The 21,865-nt window shown below is 45.8% G+C and overlaps 1 protein-coding gene across 6 annotated transcripts in view; it reads left to right on the forward strand.

The window, feature by feature from the left end:
• ELMO2 (engulfment and cell motility 2) overlaps nucleotides 1–21,865 on the forward strand; it is a 334,163-nt gene that overhangs the window by 287,590 nt on the left and 24,708 nt on the right. For all 6 annotated transcript variants that reach the window (XM_069243482.1, XM_069243485.1, XM_069243483.1 and 3 more), the window contains one exon: nucleotides 3,812–3,919. In XM_069243482.1, coding sequence (XP_069099583.1) covers nucleotides 3,812–3,919 — 108 coding nt within the window. The remainder of the gene's footprint in view (nucleotides 1–3,811; nucleotides 3,920–21,865) is intronic.

Consider the following 21,865-nt stretch of genomic DNA (forward strand, 5'->3'; position numbering starts at 1 on the left):
AGCCCCATGTAGAAATGTACTGGGGTGAAGAATCGAGTAAGGCCAGCGACTGGACTCTTTGCCAGATACTGGCATGCTGTCTCCCCCTACTATGGCTACGGAGGAGGGAGCTTCTTAGGCTGTGGTGAGGAGGGCAGCTGAGGTCTTGGACTTTCAACTACCCTCAGTGACCATCAAGACTAACCTCTTGACAGAGGTGCTGCAACCGGGACCTTGCTCAGAACCCCTGCTCCTGTTCAATGATGCCCTCACTGATGTCCTACTGGGTGCCTGGTCCAAACCCAGCACAGGGGCTCCTGTGGCAGGACGTTTGCCCGTCACCTTCGTCCCTTCCCTTGGGAACCCAAGTTCCTTGATGCAACACCCCACCCCTGAGAGTTGGTGGTCCAAGCCTCTTCCTCTCCTGGCACCGTTCCCTTCCTCTCCCCCCAGACAGGGAATCCAAAAGGTTGGACTCAATTGGGACAAAGATGTTTTCTTCCACCAGCCTTGCATTACGGTCTGTGATCCCCGCATGCCTTTTGGGCCATTATTCTCACTCGCTGTGGGATATGGTTGCGCAAGTGCTGCCACAGGTCCCGAACGAGTCCGGGACTGTAGTCTCGAAGGCTGTTGCAAATAGCAGAGAAAACGTAACACAACCGACTCACTAGGTAGAGCGGTTTCTTCGACAGTGGCCCTGAGGTGCCACTCCTGGCTGAGGATGACTGGCTTTTCGGGGGATGTCCAGGCTTATTCAATGAACATTCCCTTTGATGACACCCGTCTCTTCAGAGGCAAGGCAGACTCTGTGCTCAAGCTCTTAAAGGTTCTCGGGCAACAGCCAGGTCCTTGGGCCTCACGGCGGCCCCTATACCCCTCCCCCCACCTCCCAGTCTACCTTTTGCCCCTTCTGTGGTTACGGAAGCTGTGCCCATTCCCAGTCAGCCACTGTGCCACACATGCTGCCCAGTCTTTGCGTGGCTGAGTGTGCAAGACCACCACCCTTGTGGGTCATTTGACTAGTGGTCTGGTTAGTCCTTCAGTCAGTTGATGGAGGAGCATTTGTCCTGTCTCTTGGCCAAGGGAGCCATAGAGAAGGTTCTAGTGCCAGAAGTAGGCTGTGGTTGCTAGTCCCGGTACTTTCTGGTCCGCAAAAAGGACAAGGGTCTTTGCCCTCTGCTAGAGTTTGGATCCCTCAATCTCTTCCTCAAGAAGAAGCATAAAGATGCTCAGGTTGGCTCAGGTCTTGTTTGCCCTGGACCCAGGAGACTGGATGGTAGTGTTGCATTTGCAGGAAGCTTAATTTCATATCCCCGTCCTACCTGCCCACTGGCGTTACTTGTTGTTCACAGTAGGCCAAAAGCTCTTTCAGTTCACTATGCTACCCTTTGGCCTTTCCAGCAACCTTTGTGTGTTGACCGAGGTGATGGTAGTGGTTGCAGCTCATCTGCAGAGACCAGAATTTTCAGTCTTCCCCTATCTCGGCCACTGGCTGTTGAAGATGAGTTCGCCCCAGGCTGTCATCGCCCACCTCCAGACTACAACGGACTTCCTGCATTCATTGGGGTTCACTATAAATGTCCGAAGTCACACCTGACTCCCTCTCAGATACTCCCTTTCATCTGAGCTGTTCTGGACACAGTGCAGTTTCGCGCTTATCCTCCTAAGCGCGAGTCGAGGATATTTAGGCTATGATACTGATGTCTCAGCCTCTATCCTGGGTTTTGGTGAGAGTGATTCTGAGGTTGCTGGGCCTCATGGCCTCCTGCATCCTCCTGGTGACACATGCCAGATGGCGCATGTAGGCTCTGCAGTGGGACCCAAAATTACAGTGGGCTTAGCATTAGGGGAATCTCTCTGAAAGTGTCCAGATCTCAGAGGGAACTGAAAAAGATCTGCAGTGGTGGTTAGTGAAACACAATGGGTCAAAGGCAGGTCTCTCTCCTTTACCCAACCAGATCTGACCTTAGTGACAGACTCGTCACTCCTGGGATGGGGTGGCCATCTGGGAGAGATAGTGGTCGGATCAGGCCTCCATCGAAAGCGGCACTCCACATCAACATGCTGGTGCTCTCTGCAATCCGACTAGCACTGAAAGCCTTTTTTCCCTCTCTCAAGGGAGAGATGGTGCGGTGTTCATGGACAATACTACCGCCATGTGGGGCTGCAACAAGGACGGCAGGTGGGGTCATGGAGCCTTTGTCAAGAGGCTCTGTGCCTCTGTACCTCTGTACGTGGCTGGAACAGCAGGGCATATCCCTGGTGGTTCAACATCTGGTGGGCTTTCTGAACACCGGAGTGAACAAACTCAGCCACAAATGTACAGTTGCAGAGCCTATGGACACCACCTACTGAGGTGCAAGGATACTTCTCCCAAAAATCTTCTGGATCCAGTCTGACTCCTGGGGAGAATTCAAAGGTAAGGAGTCTGCAACAAAATTTAGTCCTTATCAGATAAGGGCTTACCGAAGGTAAGCAACTTGTATGTTGTGGACAACTTGGCGCATGCATAAAATATGAGCCGTTTTCTGTATGCAATGCTCACAAAAGCTGCATCTGTCATTATTAAAGACCATGCTCCATTGTGCTTCGAGCTACCCAAATGGAGCTGCAAAATATGCAGGCGCACAATTTACCACTTGTTATGCTGCCCATGTGTTCATATACGTAGCTTTTGCTGATTACTTGAATTGTAAGATGATCCAAACTTTGAATATTTTTCTTGATAAAATCATCAAAATCGCCTGGATACGATGACTGACTGCGATTTTAAGATTTAATTTAAGTTCAAGTATTGAAGGATTTGTTTTTGAAAAAGGTAACTAATTCAGTTTTGTTAGACACTGCTTGATATAGTGTAGCCATGGCTTATTTTCAACCTCATACTTGGAGGCATTATTAGTCAAGAATAGATGTAGCAAAAATAAATGTTAGAGTTCTTCTGTCATTAGCATGTTTTAATAGAAGTTGCACTAATGTTAAGAGGCTGCTTAACTAGTTGAAATTCCAGAGAGATGTGTGATTCTAATGTTACAACTTGGTCTTTGTATCATTTACCCCAAAACAGGAGGGCAGTTATAATACCAACAAAAGCATTGCTTGCTGGATTGTGAATTATCTTCTATTGTGCCATTCACGGGCTAAAACAACACTGCCAGCGAAATCAAGAGCATAGTGTAATTGTACATTGTTATCAATCCAGAAATTACCAGAAATGTTAGTAATGTTCGGAGGTGGAACATTGTTTGGGGAATTGGATTACTATCCATTTTTATGTTTAGCTGTTTGGTGTAGCTTTCTACCCCACGTAGACTACTTTCATAGGAATGCTAGCTGGACTGTTTGATATCCAACAGTAAACATAGTCATCAAGCAGTTTGTTACATTTAAATACTCAAGGACTGTGTGCAGTCTGTACTGCAAGCAATCTCTTTTGTTGCTTTTTCTCCAGCTTTGGCAATAGGTCTGGCTTTGACATGCTAAACAGCATGTCACTTCTACTTCATTGTGCATTCTTGCATGCCTGGGTTTGCATGCTTTGGCAATATAAGGATGGACGTATTGGCTTTGCCAATGTTTATTTCGCTGTTTCCCATTTTATGAGAGGTTCTTCATAAGGCTAAGGGTTTCACCAATGTCTTACTGCAGACGCTTCTTTTACTTATATCCACAGGATATAAAGCTGTCCATGATTATTTCAGATATATTCACAAGGTCGTAAAGTAGGGAAAATATCAATTGAAGGCACTGGGGCACAATGGCAGTTCCAGACGTTTTGAAGATGCCTCTTTTTTGACTCTTCATTTTGCCTACACCTTTGTTTTTCCAGAAAGGTTCTGGTACTGTCGACTGGCCCTGAATCACAAGGTACTACACTACGGAGACTTGGAAGATAATGCTCCAGGAGAGGTGGCTTTCGAATCGTTGCAAGACAAAAGTATGTTTTATCCACACATTCATCATATTGATAGAACAATATCTGCCTTCCTGCTCTCTGTGTACTGCTTCCGAGCCTTCTTTCTCAGCGTCATCTCTCTGCAGCTCTACTCGCTCTGGCCTTACTGTCTCTACCTTCTTCCTCCTCATATCTTGCTTCATAATTCTCATCTCTTTGCATGTTCTGTTCCTACTGCCCTTTGATCACAGCTCAGTTAAAACTTCTACAGTTTGTATCTTTCACCCATTGCTTTCTGACCAACTACTCTGCCCTCATTACATCTTAAGCCCCTGCCCTATCTGTTCTGGTTTCAGTTCTGTACTGCTCCTTTTCCACCATTTTATTCCTTTTGTGTCATCCCACCACTTTGCATCTTTGTTTTTACATATTTAAATGCTATGCAAATTCTATTTTCTATTGTAGGTTGAATAGACCTGCAAGTTAACATGTTGCATTTACAAGGTCATACACCATAATTCTACAATCTATATCTCTCACAAACATGAGATGTCTGGTAATACTAAAACACTATGAAGGTAATCTTTATTAGTTCTCTGAGGTCCCTTATTTATTTATTTATTTGTTTAAACAAAAAGGTCACCTTCATTGTATCCCTCACAAATCACTTCCAAAAAAATGAAATGCTCTTACTTCCAACACAGAACTGGCATCTGCAGTCAGATTGAAGACTAACGTGCACTGCACCTCGCTGAACTTCATAAAATAATTGTAAGATTTTGCAAACGTTTACCTTGTCCAAGACCAGCCTTCTTTGTGAAGTTAGGAGTAGCAGCACCTCTTTGGCCCAGCTCTACATTTATTTCTTTGTCTGCCACTGCACTCAGTCGAAGACATGCATGGCCCCACTTTATTTTAATAAACACTGTATTTTTTAAGCTGTTTTCAAATTATACATGCCCCCTGAAACTTACTGAGTAGTACACACGATTGACTGAGATTCAAAGACACTATTTTCCGTCTCAGTTGAGGCAATTCAAATTCAGTTGACATCATTTATTTTCTGCTTGTGCAGATAAAATTGAGAATGTCTGGACGTGCTGTGATAAGCTCTCTGAAGATCCTAACCCTGTTGTATACAGTAGGTTTCTTTCTCCAGAACATGACCATGTAAGACCTATAAAAAATAAAAAATTAGCAAAACCTCTATACTCATAAGGTGGAGCACAGTGACAGGAAAGCATTTGAGGATACCTAGGTTTTGATGACAGTTCTTCAATCATTGCTGACGTGAGCAGATTCTACGTACAATATGGATTCCACATGTTAGCCATGACCAGTGACGTAAACGTTAGAGACAGGTCTTTCTGAGGATCTGTCTCCACCAAGCCTATACCTATATTGATGTAAATGCAGTGAGTTTAGCATAACTTAAAAACCTAGGTGATCTCCATAACTGTACTTTGAAGGTACTTTTTGTCATCATCCCTAAATTAGCGAGACCAATACGTGAGGAAAATATGCCTATCCATTGCTTTTGATTTCTGAAGTGAAAAGTGGTTATATTCAGTTGCTCAGAAACAACTACTGGATGAAAGTTACCTATAAAATGCCATAATAGTGGCACATAATGTGCTAAATAAATACAAATTTCCAGTAACAAGATGCACAATGTTTAGCAAGCTGTCTCTTGCAAACAGACTAGTCTTGTGGAGCACATACTAACCTAGCCACACTCCGCACCAGGCAAAGAACACAAGAGAAGTGACATGCAGGCAAGTGATGAAAAAGACACTCTACGTACTCCAGTATTGGAACTTTCATAGATTCACATGCTTGAATCCTTCCCCGTCGTTGAGATGGGAGCCCCCGGTACATCAAAACAGCTATACATACAGGCTACTGCAATGAAAAAAGGCCTAAAAGCTTTCACTTTAGTAGCCTATCCTTATCACTGTGATCAAAAAGGACTAAAGCAAGGCCCAGCCAATCAGGCTTCCCCTCCCTCTAGAACCCTCCTGAGAGGAGCTCCCTTCCCTCAGATTTTCTACCGCACGTCGTGCTAGGGGGGTCTCCTTTGAGCTCTGCTCAGTCAACACTTCTGAGAAGTTCATTTTTGCAATTTTTCCTCAGAAAAAGGATTTGCTGCAGCAAGTAAGGTGTCTTCTTCTTACTTTACTTAAGGGAACTCTAATTTGAGGAGAATTCACCATGTCTGATAAGGAGAAGAAAAGCTTTTTCAGAGCCTGTAAGACCTGTGGGAAGAAAAGGCTCCACTTTGAGGACCCACATAAGGACTGTATTGCCTCTACCCTGACCATGTGGCCAAAGTCTGCAAAGTTTGTAGGACCTTTTCTAACAAAACCCTCAAAGACAGGTAGGGTAGGCTACTAATTTGGCTCCAGAAGTTGAAGTCCAGATCTAATCCAGTGTCTGGTTCTGACAGTGAGGAATCTACAACTTCCTCCAGAAAACTACAGAAAAGAGGCAGATCTCCTCAACCCCCCTCAGAATATCTTCCAAAAAAAAGGCTCACAAAAAGACCAAACGGGAGTCCTCTAAACCTGGAAGTCCTTCTAGTTCTCCTCACATGAGTTCTGTTTCTTCTAAAAGACACTCTAAAGAAAGATCTGTCTCCTCACGGCCAGCAAAAGATTCTTTTCTGAGCCTCCAACGCCACCTCCTGTGGTGAAACATGTCTTAAAGAGGCCACCTGAAAAATCTTCGACGACATCTGCTGTACAGGGACGCTGTTATCAGGAATTCAGGTGGCACACAACAGTAGAGGTAAAGCGGATGCAGCAACTTCAAAGGAAATGTATTGATAAAAACTAGGAAAAGCCTCTGCTTGGAACTTCATACACACTTTCACACATCATTCCTCCCTGGACTGTGATACGAATGCTGCTCGTACGACGACTACTACTACTACTAGCGCTATGCCTTTTGCTGCTGGAACTAATTTGAGCGAAGGAGGTATTTCTATCCTGAGGGAGGTGTGGACACAGAATCACATCAAATCATTTGAAGACCATAAGACAGGATACTCTGTAATCCCAGTATTTTTAGATCTCTCCAGAAGAGAAATGCCCTATCTTAACTTGGGGGCAAACTGGGGAATTTTCAAGTTAACAACTTACTGACCACAAAATTAGTGACGGATAGATTGGGGAAAAATGGTGTCTCCAGACACGAAGCCCTATTGATTAATGGCCCTAACTCTTTCATGCAGCTTAAAAGTAGGTGGGAACCAGACTCAGGTGAATTGGGTGACGACAAGTGGGTGGAGGTCATTGCAGCCCCACTTTCACCTGCTATATCCTCCCGCTTTCGTCTCATGCAGCTTAAGTATTTGCATAGGTGCTACTATACACTGTCACAACTTTGGCGTAAGGGAAGGGCTTAGCATGCCAGCTGCACCAGATGTAACTTCATAGTGTGGTATTTCTTTCATATGACCTGGGCATGCCAATGGTGCTTAAATATTGAGGAAATGTCTGCTCCACGCTCAATTATGTAATTGGTTGCACTATACAGCCAGATCCTGAGATTTTTCTACTGGGAATAATTGAGGAATGAGGTGCTTCATGTCACACATGTTCATTTCTTGCCATCGACCTCCTGGTGGCAAAAAGAGAGCTAGCATGTCACTGGCAGGATGCGGAGGCTCCAACGTTAGGTGGGTGGTCCAGGAGTATGTACCTTTGCACAAAGACAGTGGAACTAATTTAAAAGTCTGTGGAGCCATCAAGAAAACACAAGAAAATATGGGATTGTTGGTGGGAACACTCACAACAATAGAACGTTTTTGTATGATATCCTGAATGTGCAATCTGATCACTTAGTTTGTAAAAATTTACACAAACTTACTAGTAGTTTTGACTGTATGGAGATTTGTCTGGCTGTTATGGTTATGATACTGTTTTTTTGAAAATTCAATAAAAAAACTCCTATAAAAACACTGGGAAAGATGCTGTCCGAAATAGAGGCCGTTACAGTATTCCCCTAAATAGAACATAGGCAATCATTAACTGGACTATTTATTTATTAGCAAGAAATGGCAGAATCTTTCTTAGATTTTACAGGATCAAGAAGCAGTAGGAAGCTACTGCAGAAATCTGTGACTTGAAAGAATATCTGTGGTTAGTTTTTCCTTCTTGTACTTTAGCTTTAGTGGCAGCAACTGGAGGAGGCCATAACACATAGGCCATAATGTGCCATCTCAGCAGGTGTGGCTGTGACCGGGGAGAAGTTTTACCATAGTTGAGCTTTACAACTTGTGGCTCCCACATTTCTGTTCTGTTGACAGTCTCTAAACCTAAGAACATACAAAAATACTTGAATGTTGAATTTGCCAAAGAATTTGAAAAAGATCTGAATATTTTTTACATAAGCGCAAGCTCTGAGCATGAAGGTTGTAATTTGTACTGATAGGGGCTGTGCATAGTTGTTAAAAAATAAACGTGAAGGATAAAAACCTGCGGCTCCTCACAGCGAGTCGGAGATTTATTAGGCTCGTACAGTGCCCTTTAACCTACTCTCAGACAGACAGAAGATCAAAATTGCATGATGCACTGTGACAAAGGTGAAACAGATGAGGCAGGCTCACTACCACAGTATCACTGTCTTTCATAGAATTAATTTTGTCCGAGGTATAGTAGTAATGTGATTTTGGCCCATCATCCTGGGTAAAACCCATTTGCTGTGGATCAAAGGTATAGGCTTCTTCAAGCAAGGCAGAAAGATGTTTTTTTTTTTTTATGTGTTCATTGTATTAGAACAACAAAGACAATAAAGAAATTTACAGTTATATGCAAGTACATCAATGTTCTCAATTCTTCCACGTTTCAACATTGTTCCCTGTTGAATTTACATGTTAACGATACCAATATCGTTTGTTTATTTATGCAAGCAGTTTGGAAACATTATGGCCCTCATTCCAACCCTGGCGGTTTGAAACCGCCAGGGTGGAGGGCAACTGAAGCACCGCCAACAGGCTGGCGGTGCTTCCAGGGCTATTCTGACCGCGGCGGTAAAGCCGCGGTCAGAAAAGGGGAACCGGCGGTTTCCCGACGGTTTTCCCCTGGCCCAGGGAATCCTCCATGGCGGCGCTGCTTGCAGCGCCGCCATGGGGATTCCGACCCCCTTCCCGCCAGCCTGTTCCTGGCCGTAAAACCCGCCAGGAACAGGATGGCGGGAACGGGTGTTGTGGGGCCCCTGGGGGCCCCACCATGATTTTCACTGTCTTCTATGCAGACAGTGAAAATCGCGACGGGTGCTACTGCACCCGTCGCACCCCTGCAACTCCGCCGGCTCCATTCGGAGCCGGCTTCCTCGTTGCAGGGGCTTTCCCGCTGGGCCGGCGGGCGATCTTCTGGAGATCGCCCGCCGGCCCAGCGGGAAAGTCAAAATGACCCCCGCGGTCATTTGACCGCGGTGCGGTCTTTGGGCGGTTTCCGTCTGGCGGGCGGCGCCCGCCGGGATCAGAATGAGCCCCTATATGCTCAGCAATCACTGTATGGCTTGTAGCATATGGGATAAAACAAGGATAATGAAAAGGCAGAAAGATGTTTAACCACAAATGTTTCCAGAAATCCTACAAACAAAAATAGTGATGCACCATCAAATAGTAAAGAGTCCAATCAAAATGTCCAATTCTCCTATTATTTCTTCTCAAAACTTCACATTGTTTAAAGTTTCCAATGGTGACAGCCAAAGACACAGCCAATGTGTGTTTACAGCTGTAAACTTCTTCAGTCCTTTCAAATCAACTAGTCATTTTGACATGAACCCCCTCCCCCCCAATCACTGGTATATCCCCATCCATAGAGTGACAATTATTAGAAGGGTTGAAGTTTTGTTTCAAATGCATGATCCTTAACAACTGTGCGATCCGCACCCCGCACCACACCAATTCACATAAGGAAGAAAATAATGTTTCCAACACTGATAGATAACAGGATGCACAAGTGGAGCAGTCAGCATGAAGAAATGATTCAGTACTCATCCCCTGAGCCCTTCACCCGGATCACTTAAGAAGGGTGCTACCTTCTAATATATGAACAGCTTGTGACTCTGTAAGGGATTCCTGCTCCAAAAGGTTATAACAGTAGTTTGGCATTCTGATGTGTGCTAACAGAATCATCTGTGACCCACTCAACCTCACCTGGATGTATAAGGGGTTGACAAGATTTTAGAAGCGTTCTTGTTAAGAAAAGATCAGAAATCTAAAGATTGGGCTAGCACAACAATTATTTTGTGGGTTATGCCCTGGAAGTGCCTGTCTCGTACATGCCCTCAAGGTCAGTGGCCACAAGGTGAAGCCACACCAAGCCACCAGTAGGTGATAGTTTTATACCCATAAATCCCTTATCAAGCAGCAACATTAGTGTAATAGTTAAATGTTTCTCGTCTACTTTTGGTGGCATTGCTGCTCTGTCCTCATTAAAAAAAAAAGCACTTCCTTGCTTTCAGAGAATGTAATTATCCCTATTCCATACCTTGTCATTTCTAAATTGGTGAACCTTGCCCAGATGTGACTTATGCCAGGTAGTTTAAGCACAGCGTGCTTAATCTGGCCATTCTCTTTATACCAAATTCTGCAATTGAAGAGTTATGGGTCACTGACATATTCATTGCATGCTGTCTAGCCATGCAAGCAAATGTTTTATGCTTGGGCCTTCTGTGCACCACAATAGATTAATAATTAATTAACTTAAACTTTTGCATAATATGTCCAGACCTCCAACAATAGACAAACTGCTGCAAATTGCCCAAAGTAATAGAAAGTAGAGAAACTTTAGATAAGATGACTAAGCATGATTTTTGGTTATTAAAAGGGAGTTTTAGAGATTGTCACAGTTTGATATATTTCACAGACCTGTAAAAGCATATTGTCCTATAAACAGCATCACGTATTACCCTCTGTCTCTAGTTTTTATAAATGTCAATGGTTGATAGCCTTCCCTGGGTGCCAGGTGAGCCCGGGCAAAAGCTAGAGGCATCCTACTTGTCAAAAATGAATAGACAAACTGAGCATCCAAAATCTCAACTTATGGGCATGTTTTTTTTGTCTGTCCTTGCTACTGTGGTATGCCCACCCACATACAAGGTCTCACTTTGGGATAGCTGCGTGTGGGAGAGCTAGGGAATGAAATTCCAAGTCAGGTAAACAACTCCTATAAATGTACCGGTTATGAAACATAAATTATGTCTTTCACTTAGTCATCTCAGATGCTTCAGGATACAAGATGGAAGCTAAGTGCCTTGATCTGTTGCATTTGAGGAGCCAAAATGCAGATGGTGGGTTCCTTTTGCTGGGAAGCCTAACTGTCTACTGTACTTAGTTTCTGTTTTTGTTTTATTGGGCATAAAATAAATGTAGGTGTCTGGAGGAATTTCAGGTCCATCGAGAGGGGCGGATTGAGGGAGAGCAGCAGGAGTAAGGATAGGAAGGGCACTGGTTAATACCCCTTATACCCAAACCCCCAAGGGATCAGAAATGCGGATGAAGGGCAGCGGCCTGAATAATGAAGGCTTTTCTCTTGAGAGTCTGGTTCTCCACTGTTTTTATTTTTTTCTGTTACAAGTAAAATAAACACTGATATCATCCAAGACGATCTAAATCCCAATCTGCTTCTTTGGGGGAAATGAAATACTTTTGTTGGTAGAGGCTAGAGAGAAGCACACCTTGTGCCATCAACCTGGGCTACCACCATTGTTTTTTTTTATATTTTATGTGTCTTGCAGAAGTGATTCCTGGTATGTACGAGGCATTTCAGGTCCTCCACAGTGGGAGTAGATCAGAGGCAAACTCCCCCTGATCTCGACCAGGGGGGCTGAAACGCAGGTGGTGTGTAGAGCCAAGAGAGATACAATCACTGTGCCAGGAAGCCTGTTGCGCCCCGTTTTTTTAGTTTTTTTTGCATGACAAAAAGTATTCATGGTATCAAGGGTTCATGTCTCCTGATATTCTCAATCTAACTGGGAAAGCCGGATTTGGGCTAAACTCTGCTCCTCCACAGGCGACTTTAAGGACTTCATTGCCAAAGGAGGTGGGTTGCAGTCCAAATGCAAGGAGAGTCTGACCCCACACCTTTTTGTCTATGAGCAGCCTGGAGGTAAGCCTCAAGTCTGTTATCTAGACGGATAGATGGAGTTTTTGTGACATTGACACGAGGCGTACCCCTGAATACTGGATGTCATGAAGGCCCAAGCCTCCCAATCCATTTATCTTGTGTTAATGACTAATCATAATTATTGGTTATCAAATCGTGTTTTTAGCCTACTGTGGCAGGGGACGAATGATTACAGTGAACTTCCTAGTATAACCAGTGAGACCTTGCAGCTATGGGGTCTCCCAAACCAAGAAAACACATCCCTGGTGATATATCGCAGGATTCCTTTCTGAATGCCGCTGTCCTGTATCGATCCCCATGCAGCAATCCATTTGGGAGAGATACCACTGAAAAGGGGGAGATCTTGCCGTTCAAACATACCTTTCCTGTCTGATCAGTGCATGAGGACAGAGCTGTGCCCCCAGACGCTGCTGATGTTGCCAGCCACTGGAGCTGAATGGTTCTTACGGCTTCCATATTGAAAACCTTTGATGACATCACTTCAGAGGTATTCTGATAGCATCAATCCACTGAGGCAGTGCACAGTGACTGATGTAGAAGCATTTCCTCCACAGCCACTGGTGGGGAGAGAAATTGGGTAAGACTGGGGTGAGAGTACTGGTGGTTGATTGCTCTCTGCTGGTAGGATGTGACAACTGCCTCCTCTCATCCTCTACACCACAGAGTTAATGTTGAGGATATGAAAGTCACTATCTCTACACATGAGGGGTTACTAGACTTGCCCCTCTATTACTATGCATATTTGATGCCCTAAGGCAAAGGGAGATTTATAGAAAATCTATTTTGTGGAGACTTGTACAGAATATCCTAGGACCTTACTCATGGTATGTTGGTCCCACTTATATAACGAGGATAGAGTTTTAAAATACATACCATAGGGGAGCAAGAACCCAAGTTGCGGGAAACTACTTTGATTAACAAGTAAAGAGTAGGTAGGGACACTGATGAAAAGTGCCTTTGATTAAAATCTGCTGCCATTCTCCCCTTAGCCTTGTATAAAGAGGGTGGGGAGCAAAAGCAGCCTTCCACTATTGCTGGGGTAAACTTTAAGTGCTCTCCATAAGCAATAGAACCTAGCTTGTGCTCTCAGATTTCAAAACAGAATGGAGTGCAACTCTGATGGACTCACAAAATGTCAAGCCCTTATGTGGAACGCTCATTGCCGAGCTTTTTGCACTTGTGTTTCGATCTCTAGGTTTCTTTGGAGGAGAGTTTCACTTACTGTAGTACACTGATCTTCTTTACGCACGCTACTCATCCTGACTTTGGTTGGAGGATTAAGTACTTAGACTTTTAGTCTGTGCATCTGTCCCCCATTCCGCTTACCTCTTCAGGAAGACCTGCTCTTCCCATAAAAAGCAAGCTTCTACACCTGAACCTCAATAACCTACACCTCTTTGTTTGGCGATTGAGCGGAGCCAGCTGACTGGGGATTTTATCTGCCCAAGGAAGTACTGGATATCATCTTGGCTGCTCACCATACCGTCCACAAAGTCAGTCTGTTCTGGGCACTGGACAAAGTTTGTGGCCTGGTGCCAGGAACCTTGTGTTGATATGCTGGATGCTAAACCTTCTGATGTTCTGTGGCCTTTCTTTGGTCAGGCAAGAGTTGCCATGGCCACTAGTATATGTTACTTTTCGTACTTTTGTCACTTCTAAGATTACAAGATGTGCCTGACAGAACCTTCATGTTTTCTGCCTTTGTACCCCAATTGCATTTTGTATATTTCATTTATTCATGTATTTTGTGTACATTTTTATTTTATAAAATCATGCTGCATTTAGAACTGCATTTAGAACTGTTTGCACTTGTTTTGTTGTAGTTTAAAAGTTTATCAATTATTTATATAGTTTTGATATAATTTATAATGTTTGATAGAGCTGAGTAAAAAGACAACAAAATAAATATTCTTGTTTTGGACATTATTTGACGTGAGGCCTACCCTTTTTGAAATAAGAAAAGTGTATTAAAGCTAGGCACAGACAAGAACAAGGCATAGAGGACTCTGGTTTCTCTTCGTCATACAGTGCAACAGTTCTTTTGTTCATCTAAGGAATGCAGGTGAGAGGTTACATTCGAAACTAGTACAGGCGCTTTTGGTACTAAGGTAGTTTATCTAGAAACAAGAGGTGGTGGTCAGAGAATAGACTGATTCCATTGTTTCCTGCAGAGAAGTTTTATTGTTACAGTGTTGCAATTCTAAATATTTTGTTATCTTTATCATAATAATAAAAACCTAAAATATATTCCTATTATGTATTAAGGTTAACTGTCTCAAGTTGGTAGTTGGCGTTGAGGCAGCACTTTTGCCAGAGAGTCTCGAAAACCTAATCGTGGGATATAGTTTGAATGAAAACTGCAAAAAAAAAACATATCAATCCCTCTTTGTCGTCAGTTTGACTGTGCTATTACTTACACATGCTGCATCAGTGAGCTGCAGGCACGATCAGTGCAAACACCATATACCGCCTTCTTTATGAATAGGTTGGCTTTGGACTAAGACATACTTTCTACCAAAATTTGTGTTGCCTTTTGATAGGGGCAGTCAGTCATGCTCCATGCTTTCTTATCTCCCCAACTGTCATCTGAACCAGGGGTGTGGAATTTAATAAAATAACTACTTGTCCGTGGGACAGGTTGCTTCTTAAATCTACTTCTCCTATAAAAAATCAACTTGTCCCTTTGGTGCTATGTAGTGCGGCGACAAATTATGGCAGCAATCGCATTATGTAAGGGCTCTGATAATAGCCTCTCTGATCATGCCAGGGCTGCTACTATAGTAGGGTTTGAATACTTGCAATTCCACCCCCTACTATAGCAGTTTCCTTATTTTGCCACCTTTCTGCAGATCTACATACTGGAGCTGGAGTAAGCAATAGTTTCAGCGCTGGAATGACTTTGAGTCCACAAACCTACTAACTTTCATGTTTTAAGGATTCTCACCAGCTATTTTCTAATCTTTTCCCATAATGAGAAAGGTTGGGTCTTTACTCCTGACAATGACAGAAGTAGAAGTTCTTCCAAGGTTGGGGAAAAAAGTAGTTGGACGGAAAGTGAACTTGTAAATGCTCAACAGATTTTCACTTGAGCAAATCTACACATGTATATTTGCTTGTGCTAAAATACAGTTCACAAATATTTTCTAGGAGTACGATTTCCTAGTCTACTTTTGTAAGCTCTTGTGATTTCATGAAAGCTACTAATTGAAAGATGTGTACCATTTTTTTTTTTTTTAATCTCTTTATTATTTCGACAGTGACAAACAAGGTGAAACACTCCTAAAGCGACAGTGCAGGTACACGGGAATAAAGACATTCCTTATATCATATAATCAGAGATACAAGTAAAACATCAACAGTAAACTGTGCCACTTGTCGAGAATTTTGCTGCCTCTCTACAGATTGGAGGAGGTGCAAGGCAAGGATCCCAAGGGAGAGGAGGGACGTAGGGCACCCAAGTGCGCCATAGGGGAAAGGTATGCTGGTATGTTGGGGGGCGGATGTTGAGCAATATTAGTATGAGCTGAAGAGTAGGATGGGCTAAGTCACATTGGAGAAGACGATAGGGTTGTCAAGGACTCCCAAGTGCCACCCCCCTTTTAGCACCGCCTCTAGTATGAAAGCCGTGACAACCTCATCAACCAACCACAAAAAGGATGCAATCCTAGAGGAGCACAAGTCAATCACATGTATCAATGTCTGCGATAGGTCTAAGGTGGACGTGTCATCCTTGGCATCCATGTTAACGATGAAGACGTCCCAGATGTCTGAACCACCCTGTACTTACTAGTCCTCTATGTTGTAAATTGAGCAGTGTTTGGGCCTCAGCATGGGATTGCTGTAGCAAAACTCGCAACCAACTGTCATGATTGGGGGTGTATGGTGCCTTCCAATGGGTGGCTATTTGTCGTTTGAAAACAATGAATGCTAAGTTAATGAACCTATGGAGTTGCTTGTCCTTACTGGCGTTGTGTCGCAGACCTGGCAGACAGGACTCGGGCGTCCACTGCAGGGCATGGGCTGTGATGTCAGACACCGCAGCAGTAATACGCTGCCAAGCTATGGATAACGGACGGCAACTCCACATCATATGGTAAAAATCTGCCAGAGGGTCCGCGCATCGGGGGCACACTGGGTCCAAAGCAGGAAACATACGCTTTATGTGGAGGGGGGCAGGTAAGAGTGGTGTAGATAATTAAATTGGGTGTAGGCGAGTCTATCATTCGAGAGACATTCTTAACAGTAGAGAGCGCAGACGATCACGCCGCCAAGGACAGGGGCGTGGGTAACGCCTCATCCCAATAAGATTTTGCGTGGTCCAAGCCCTGGAACACTCCCAGTAACAGCATGGAATACAGTTGTGACACCGCTCTCCTTGCACCACCCATCGAAAGGACCAGTGTGAGGATCTGCGACGTTAAAGGCTCATCATCGCCCATGCCCCATGTGATATGAAGTAGGTATCGTATAGTGCAATATGCTAAAAGGTTACCGGATGGTATCTTCGCTCTCACCAACAGTTCGCCGAAAGTCCATTATGTTTTGTCCGAATAAAAGCTCCCAACAGTAACAAGGCCTACCTCCCTCCATGGAGACATTTTGTGATGTGTTAGCAAAATCCGCGCCTCAGGCAGAAGCTATGAGGATTTAGAGGGAAATATGGTGGGCGGGGACTCCTACCATGAACATAACGTAGCCAGCATGACTTCGCAGCAGCTAATATGACATTGCCATGTGGTGAGGGGAGAGATTTATCTGTCAACCAATTCAACAGTGGCAACGGTCCCAAAGCGTTGATTAAGGCAGCTTTTTCTGCTGAGCCTTTGTAGTTGGCCAGCTGCATAATAAATTTCCAAATTGGGGACACCCAATCCTCCCTCGATCCGCGGATATTGTGTCGTGGAAGAGGACGCATGACATCTGTCTTCACCTCATACGAAATCTGTCACCATGCCCTGTAGTGTCTTAAAGAATGTGCGTGGTAAAACAATCGGGAGCACTGCAAAGTAATAAAGTAGGCGAGGCAGGATGAGCATCTTAGCGATGGAAACTCTACCCATGGGAGACAAGGTGAGTGCCCCCCAGAAGGGCAGAGAGACCCTTATGGAGCAAAGAACTCTGCCCAGATTGCCCTCTTTGAGGTTTTCCGGAGAGTGGTATATCTGTATGCCCAGGTATTTAAAGGTGGTATGGCACCTTGGCAGGTGCTATTTCGGCAGTGCCGATTGGAGTTCCGGAGGTACCAGAGCCAGGGGTAAAATGCAAGATTTAGACCTATTTACACGCAGGCCAGAGATGTCAGCGTCTAAGGACTCCAAAATCGACACACAGACGTCGTGTGATCACGTAGATAGATCAAAGTGTCATCTGCATACAGGGAGATTATGTGATGTGTGTGTATTTCTGGATTATCCCATCACTGTGCATATGTTCTGAGGTGGGCGGATAAGGGTTCCATAGCTATGGCAATCAGCAAAGGAGACAGCGGGCAGCCCTGTCTGGTGCCCCTGGAGATGGGGAATGGGTTGGAGACAATTGGCCCCGTCTTGACGCGGGCCGACAGGCTAGAGTATAATGTTCTAATCCATGTTATGAATCCATCACCAATACCCATCACAGCAAGCGATTGAAAAAGAAAGTCCCAACTCAGCGTATCAAACTCCTTTTCTATACCCAACGACAAGGCAACTCCATTGTGGTTGAGCACAGAATCGGTATTATGTAATATGCAGATAAATCTAATATTCAGGAAAGTATTCCTACCAGGTATGAAGCCTGATTGATCCTCGTGTAACAAACGAGGAATATACGGGAGGAGCCTATTGGCTAATATTTTCCCGAGCTCTTTACAATCTCCGTTTAACAATGGAAGAGCGAACATCTAGGGGGTCGCGGACAGGTTTCAGGAGTATAGCTAAGAGGGCCTCACGCATCGTTGCCGGCAGCTGCTTAAGGCTCCGCGCTTCATTGAACACCTGGAGCATGGGTTGTAGGAGATGGGGTGCCAGAGATACAATGTACTCAACTGGGAGACCACCTCAGCCAGGAGCCTTGTTTCAGGACAGTTGGGATAGCGCAAGGCGTATCTCTTCCAGACCGATAGGGCCATTCAATGTGACCTCCAGCTCCGGGAGCATGCGATTTAGCTGTAGAGAGCTCCCGTCCCGTCGAGGGGGGAGGGGGGTGTGTGTATAATTCACGATAGTAGGCATAAAAAGCTTCATTAATCACCTCTTGGGTGTTTACTATCTCTCAGGTGTCCAATCTGATCGCCCCAGTGGGCGAGGATTGGGTATTATCGCGTACTAAGAAAGCCAGCAAACGTCCTGCCCTGCCACCCTCTGCGTATTGTCGTGTAATATAATGCCGATAATCATGTTTGATCAGTCTGTCGTCGACCTCTCTGTCGCTTGCGCGCAAGGGTGCAAGCACGCTCGCCGACACCTCACCTCTAGCTGCCGCAACTTCTACCATGCGCAGCTTAGATTCCAATTCCGATATCTCCCTCACCAGGACACGATGGACCCCGATGGAAGCAGCCATGCAATGGCCTTGTACCACTACTTTGTGAGCATCCCCCTCTGTTGTAGTGTTGTGTTGTGATTTTGTGAGAAGTAAGTGGCTAGGCAATGAGCAAGTTCCACGCAGAAAGGGGGATCGGCCAAGGCCTCCGGCTGCAAACGCCACATAGGTATTCGAGCTCTCGGATGGCTCCAATCCAGGACTACCCGTAGGGGACAGTGATCGGACTAGGTACGCGCCAGATAATGGGAGGCGTAAACCCTGTGTACCACAGAGGGTAGGACAAAAATCAGGTCTATCCTGGTGTGTAAGTCATGCACCGAAGAGTAGAATGAGTATTCGCGGTCCGACGGGTGCCGCATGTGCCAAACATCACACAAGCCATTCTTCACTCTCCATGCTTTAAACTCATGCAAAATCAGGGCAGAGGGGGGAAGGAGCGATCAAAATGGACATCCAACACACAGTTGAAGTCACCTCCCCAAATACTCTCCTCAGAAGGATCCCTGAATAATCCAGCCAACATTGCATGTAAAAAGCTTTATTGGGTGTATAAAGTACCACAAGAGCTAAAGGTGTGCCGTCCAGGGAGCCCTCTATCATCACATAGCGACCATTAGGGTCTATCCATGTGGGGGAAATCATATACGGCACCCCCGGTGCACTCCAAATTCCTACGCCCCAAGCAAAGGATGAGGAGGTAGTGCCCACCAATTGACCCCTCCAGCTGGCGCGCATTTTCTCTATCGTGTTTGAGGATAAGTGCGTTTCCTGCAGCATTGCAATATGGACTAGGTGTCGCCTCAGGAAAGCATATATGCGTTGTCGCCTGCGCAGAGTGGACATGCCCCTATCGTTCCATGTGACCACGTTATAACGAGGGATGTGTGCCTGAGATTATACAGCCATTACTATACGATGATGTAAGACAGTGGGGGACCCCCTGAGTTCCAACCCCACATTTTTCATACAATCTTAACACGCTATCGCCCCCGGACAAGTGTCTCTGCACAGGGACACCAGCACGACCTCACCCCTCCCCCTCGACTACAAACCGTGGCAATAACAAAATGAACCAGTGAGGATATAAAAGAAAAAGTCCCCAGTGAAATAGGCACAGAAACAACAACATATGTCATGAAGAAACAATACAAGAAAATAGAACAAGGCCTGCGAGCAGGCATAAGAGAGAACTGGTCCATATGGAGTGGGGCATGATGTTAGGTATCAGACTGCGAGAGTCTTGCCTCCGGCCACCCAAGCAGCAGCGCAGGCCATACTGCTCCAAAGCCCAGCCGGAGTACTCCGGTGGTGTGACCCGGGCCCAGGCACACAAACTAACTGGTTCATCAAGTCACTCACTGAGAAGGCGAGAACAAAGGATAAAAGTGCTGGGGCTGCTCCCAATGAGTGAGTGGTAGTATAGAGTATGTAGGTCATATGTCATCTGCAGAACGCGGGGTGAATAACGTGCCCCGTTGGGAGTCCCCAGCATCAGAGGAGTCTGCATGGTCGGCTTCGGCATCAGCTAGTTCACTCAAGGCAGAGTAAGGGTTGGTACAAACTGCGTGGCCTCGCGCAGTGGGTGGGTGCACTCCTCCGCCGACTGCACCTTGTTAGGTTTGATCTCAGAGCGAGCCCGGCGTCTGCGTCTCCCCCTGGGGGCAACCATGACTCCTCTGTGTCCCTCTGTTGCGCAGGCTGGGCGAACCCCTTAGCGTGCAACCAGGTCCAAGCGTTGTCCGAAGAAGAGAAAACGTGCACTGCCGAACCATCCTGTACTAGTAGTTTTGCAGGGAAGAGAAGGGCATATTTAAGATTATGCTCACGGAGGCTTTGTTTCGCTGTGTAGAAAGAACTACGCCTTTTTTGGACTTCAGCAGTGAAGTCCGGATAGGCAGATATTGATGCGTTCTCAAACTTTTGCGGGCCCGCCTTACGGAACAGCTGCAGCACTAAGTCTCTGTCACGGTAGTTGAGGAAGCAGGCTATCAGTGGTCGGGGATGAGCGCCCAGTGGTGGAGGCCTGCCCGGTACTCTAAGTGCACGTTCTATCGAAAATAATTTCAGCAGTTTGTTCCGTAGAATGGTGTCTGTCAGCCAACTCTCCAAAAACAATTCAGTGATGGGGCCCTTGGCCCGCTCCGGTAATCCCACCAGGCGTATGTTATTTCGCCTCGATCTCCCGTCCGCATCTTCGGCCCTACGTCTAAGCTCGTACACCTCTGTGGTTAAATGTGTCATCTTCTCCTGAAAAGCCTTCACACTGGGGGACAGCATTGCCATGTCACTCTCCATTTCCGTCACTCTCTCCACCAATGCCCGGTGGTCGGTCCGTAGGAGGTTGACGTCCAGCGTAACGGCACCAATCTTTGTCTCAAGAGTGGTTTTGGTGTCTAGTATGGCCTGTAGCACCTTCTCAAATTGTGATGTGTGATTATGTAGGGTGACTTCCATCTGGCGCAACGCCTGGGAGTTCGAGTCCAGGTTCCCAGTCGGCGTCCCTGCTGTCTCCATGGTCGTCGCAGGAGTCCTGGCTGATCTCGTTTTACCGATCTGGTTGCCCAGGCCACGGGAGGGCCCCAGACAGGAGCACCCAATCAGGCTTGCACCCACCAGGTCCACCCCGGAGGTGAGTGTCCAGGGGGAAGGAGGCAGATGCTATATCAGGCAGCTAAAAGGCCTCCAGTGGGTGAACCCCCATGTATGGCGCCAGTGCGCTGGTATGGATAGTATAATGTCCTCGTGAAGTAACGCGATGTGGAGTTGGTGGCAGTTCAGGTGCAACCCGCTTCAGTGCGGTATGAAGGCAAATCGAGGTAATACTGGAAGGAGAGATTGGATCACTGAGTCAGTGTCAATCATATATTTCCAAGTATCTCCTAGACAGACTGTCACGATCCGGAGGGTGCAGTCCCAGTGTCCCCACAAACCTGGCAGCTGCCAGTGGCTCCAAGAAGACGGCCCACGTGGCGAATAACGCAATGTGGCTGGCGAATCGGGGCCCCAAGATGATGAGATTAGGACAAAAGTCACCAGGCCGGTCGCATATCTTCCAATATAGGATGCTAGGGCATCAGTAGAATTAATAGCGTCCTCACTCACACGGGCTGGAGCTCATGTGCAGGTATGGGTTCGGTAGGAGCCTCATAGGCCACACGCGGTCCGAAAAGTGCAGCCTAGTCACTGCATTATCGTATCGGAGCCCTCGTGCTCCCAGCTGCAAGATCTTGCTGCTCCCCAGCGCGGAGGTCACAGCAGATGTGCCTCGTCGTTGTGTGGTGGAGGGGGCTCCCGGGACTCAGTAACGCACTCACCCCTCGTGCCG

Source organism: Pleurodeles waltl, chromosome 7 (assembly GCF_031143425.1).
Source record: "Pleurodeles waltl isolate 20211129_DDA chromosome 7, aPleWal1.hap1.20221129, whole genome shotgun sequence".
Lineage (NCBI taxonomy): Eukaryota > Metazoa > Chordata > Amphibia > Caudata > Salamandridae > Pleurodeles > Pleurodeles waltl.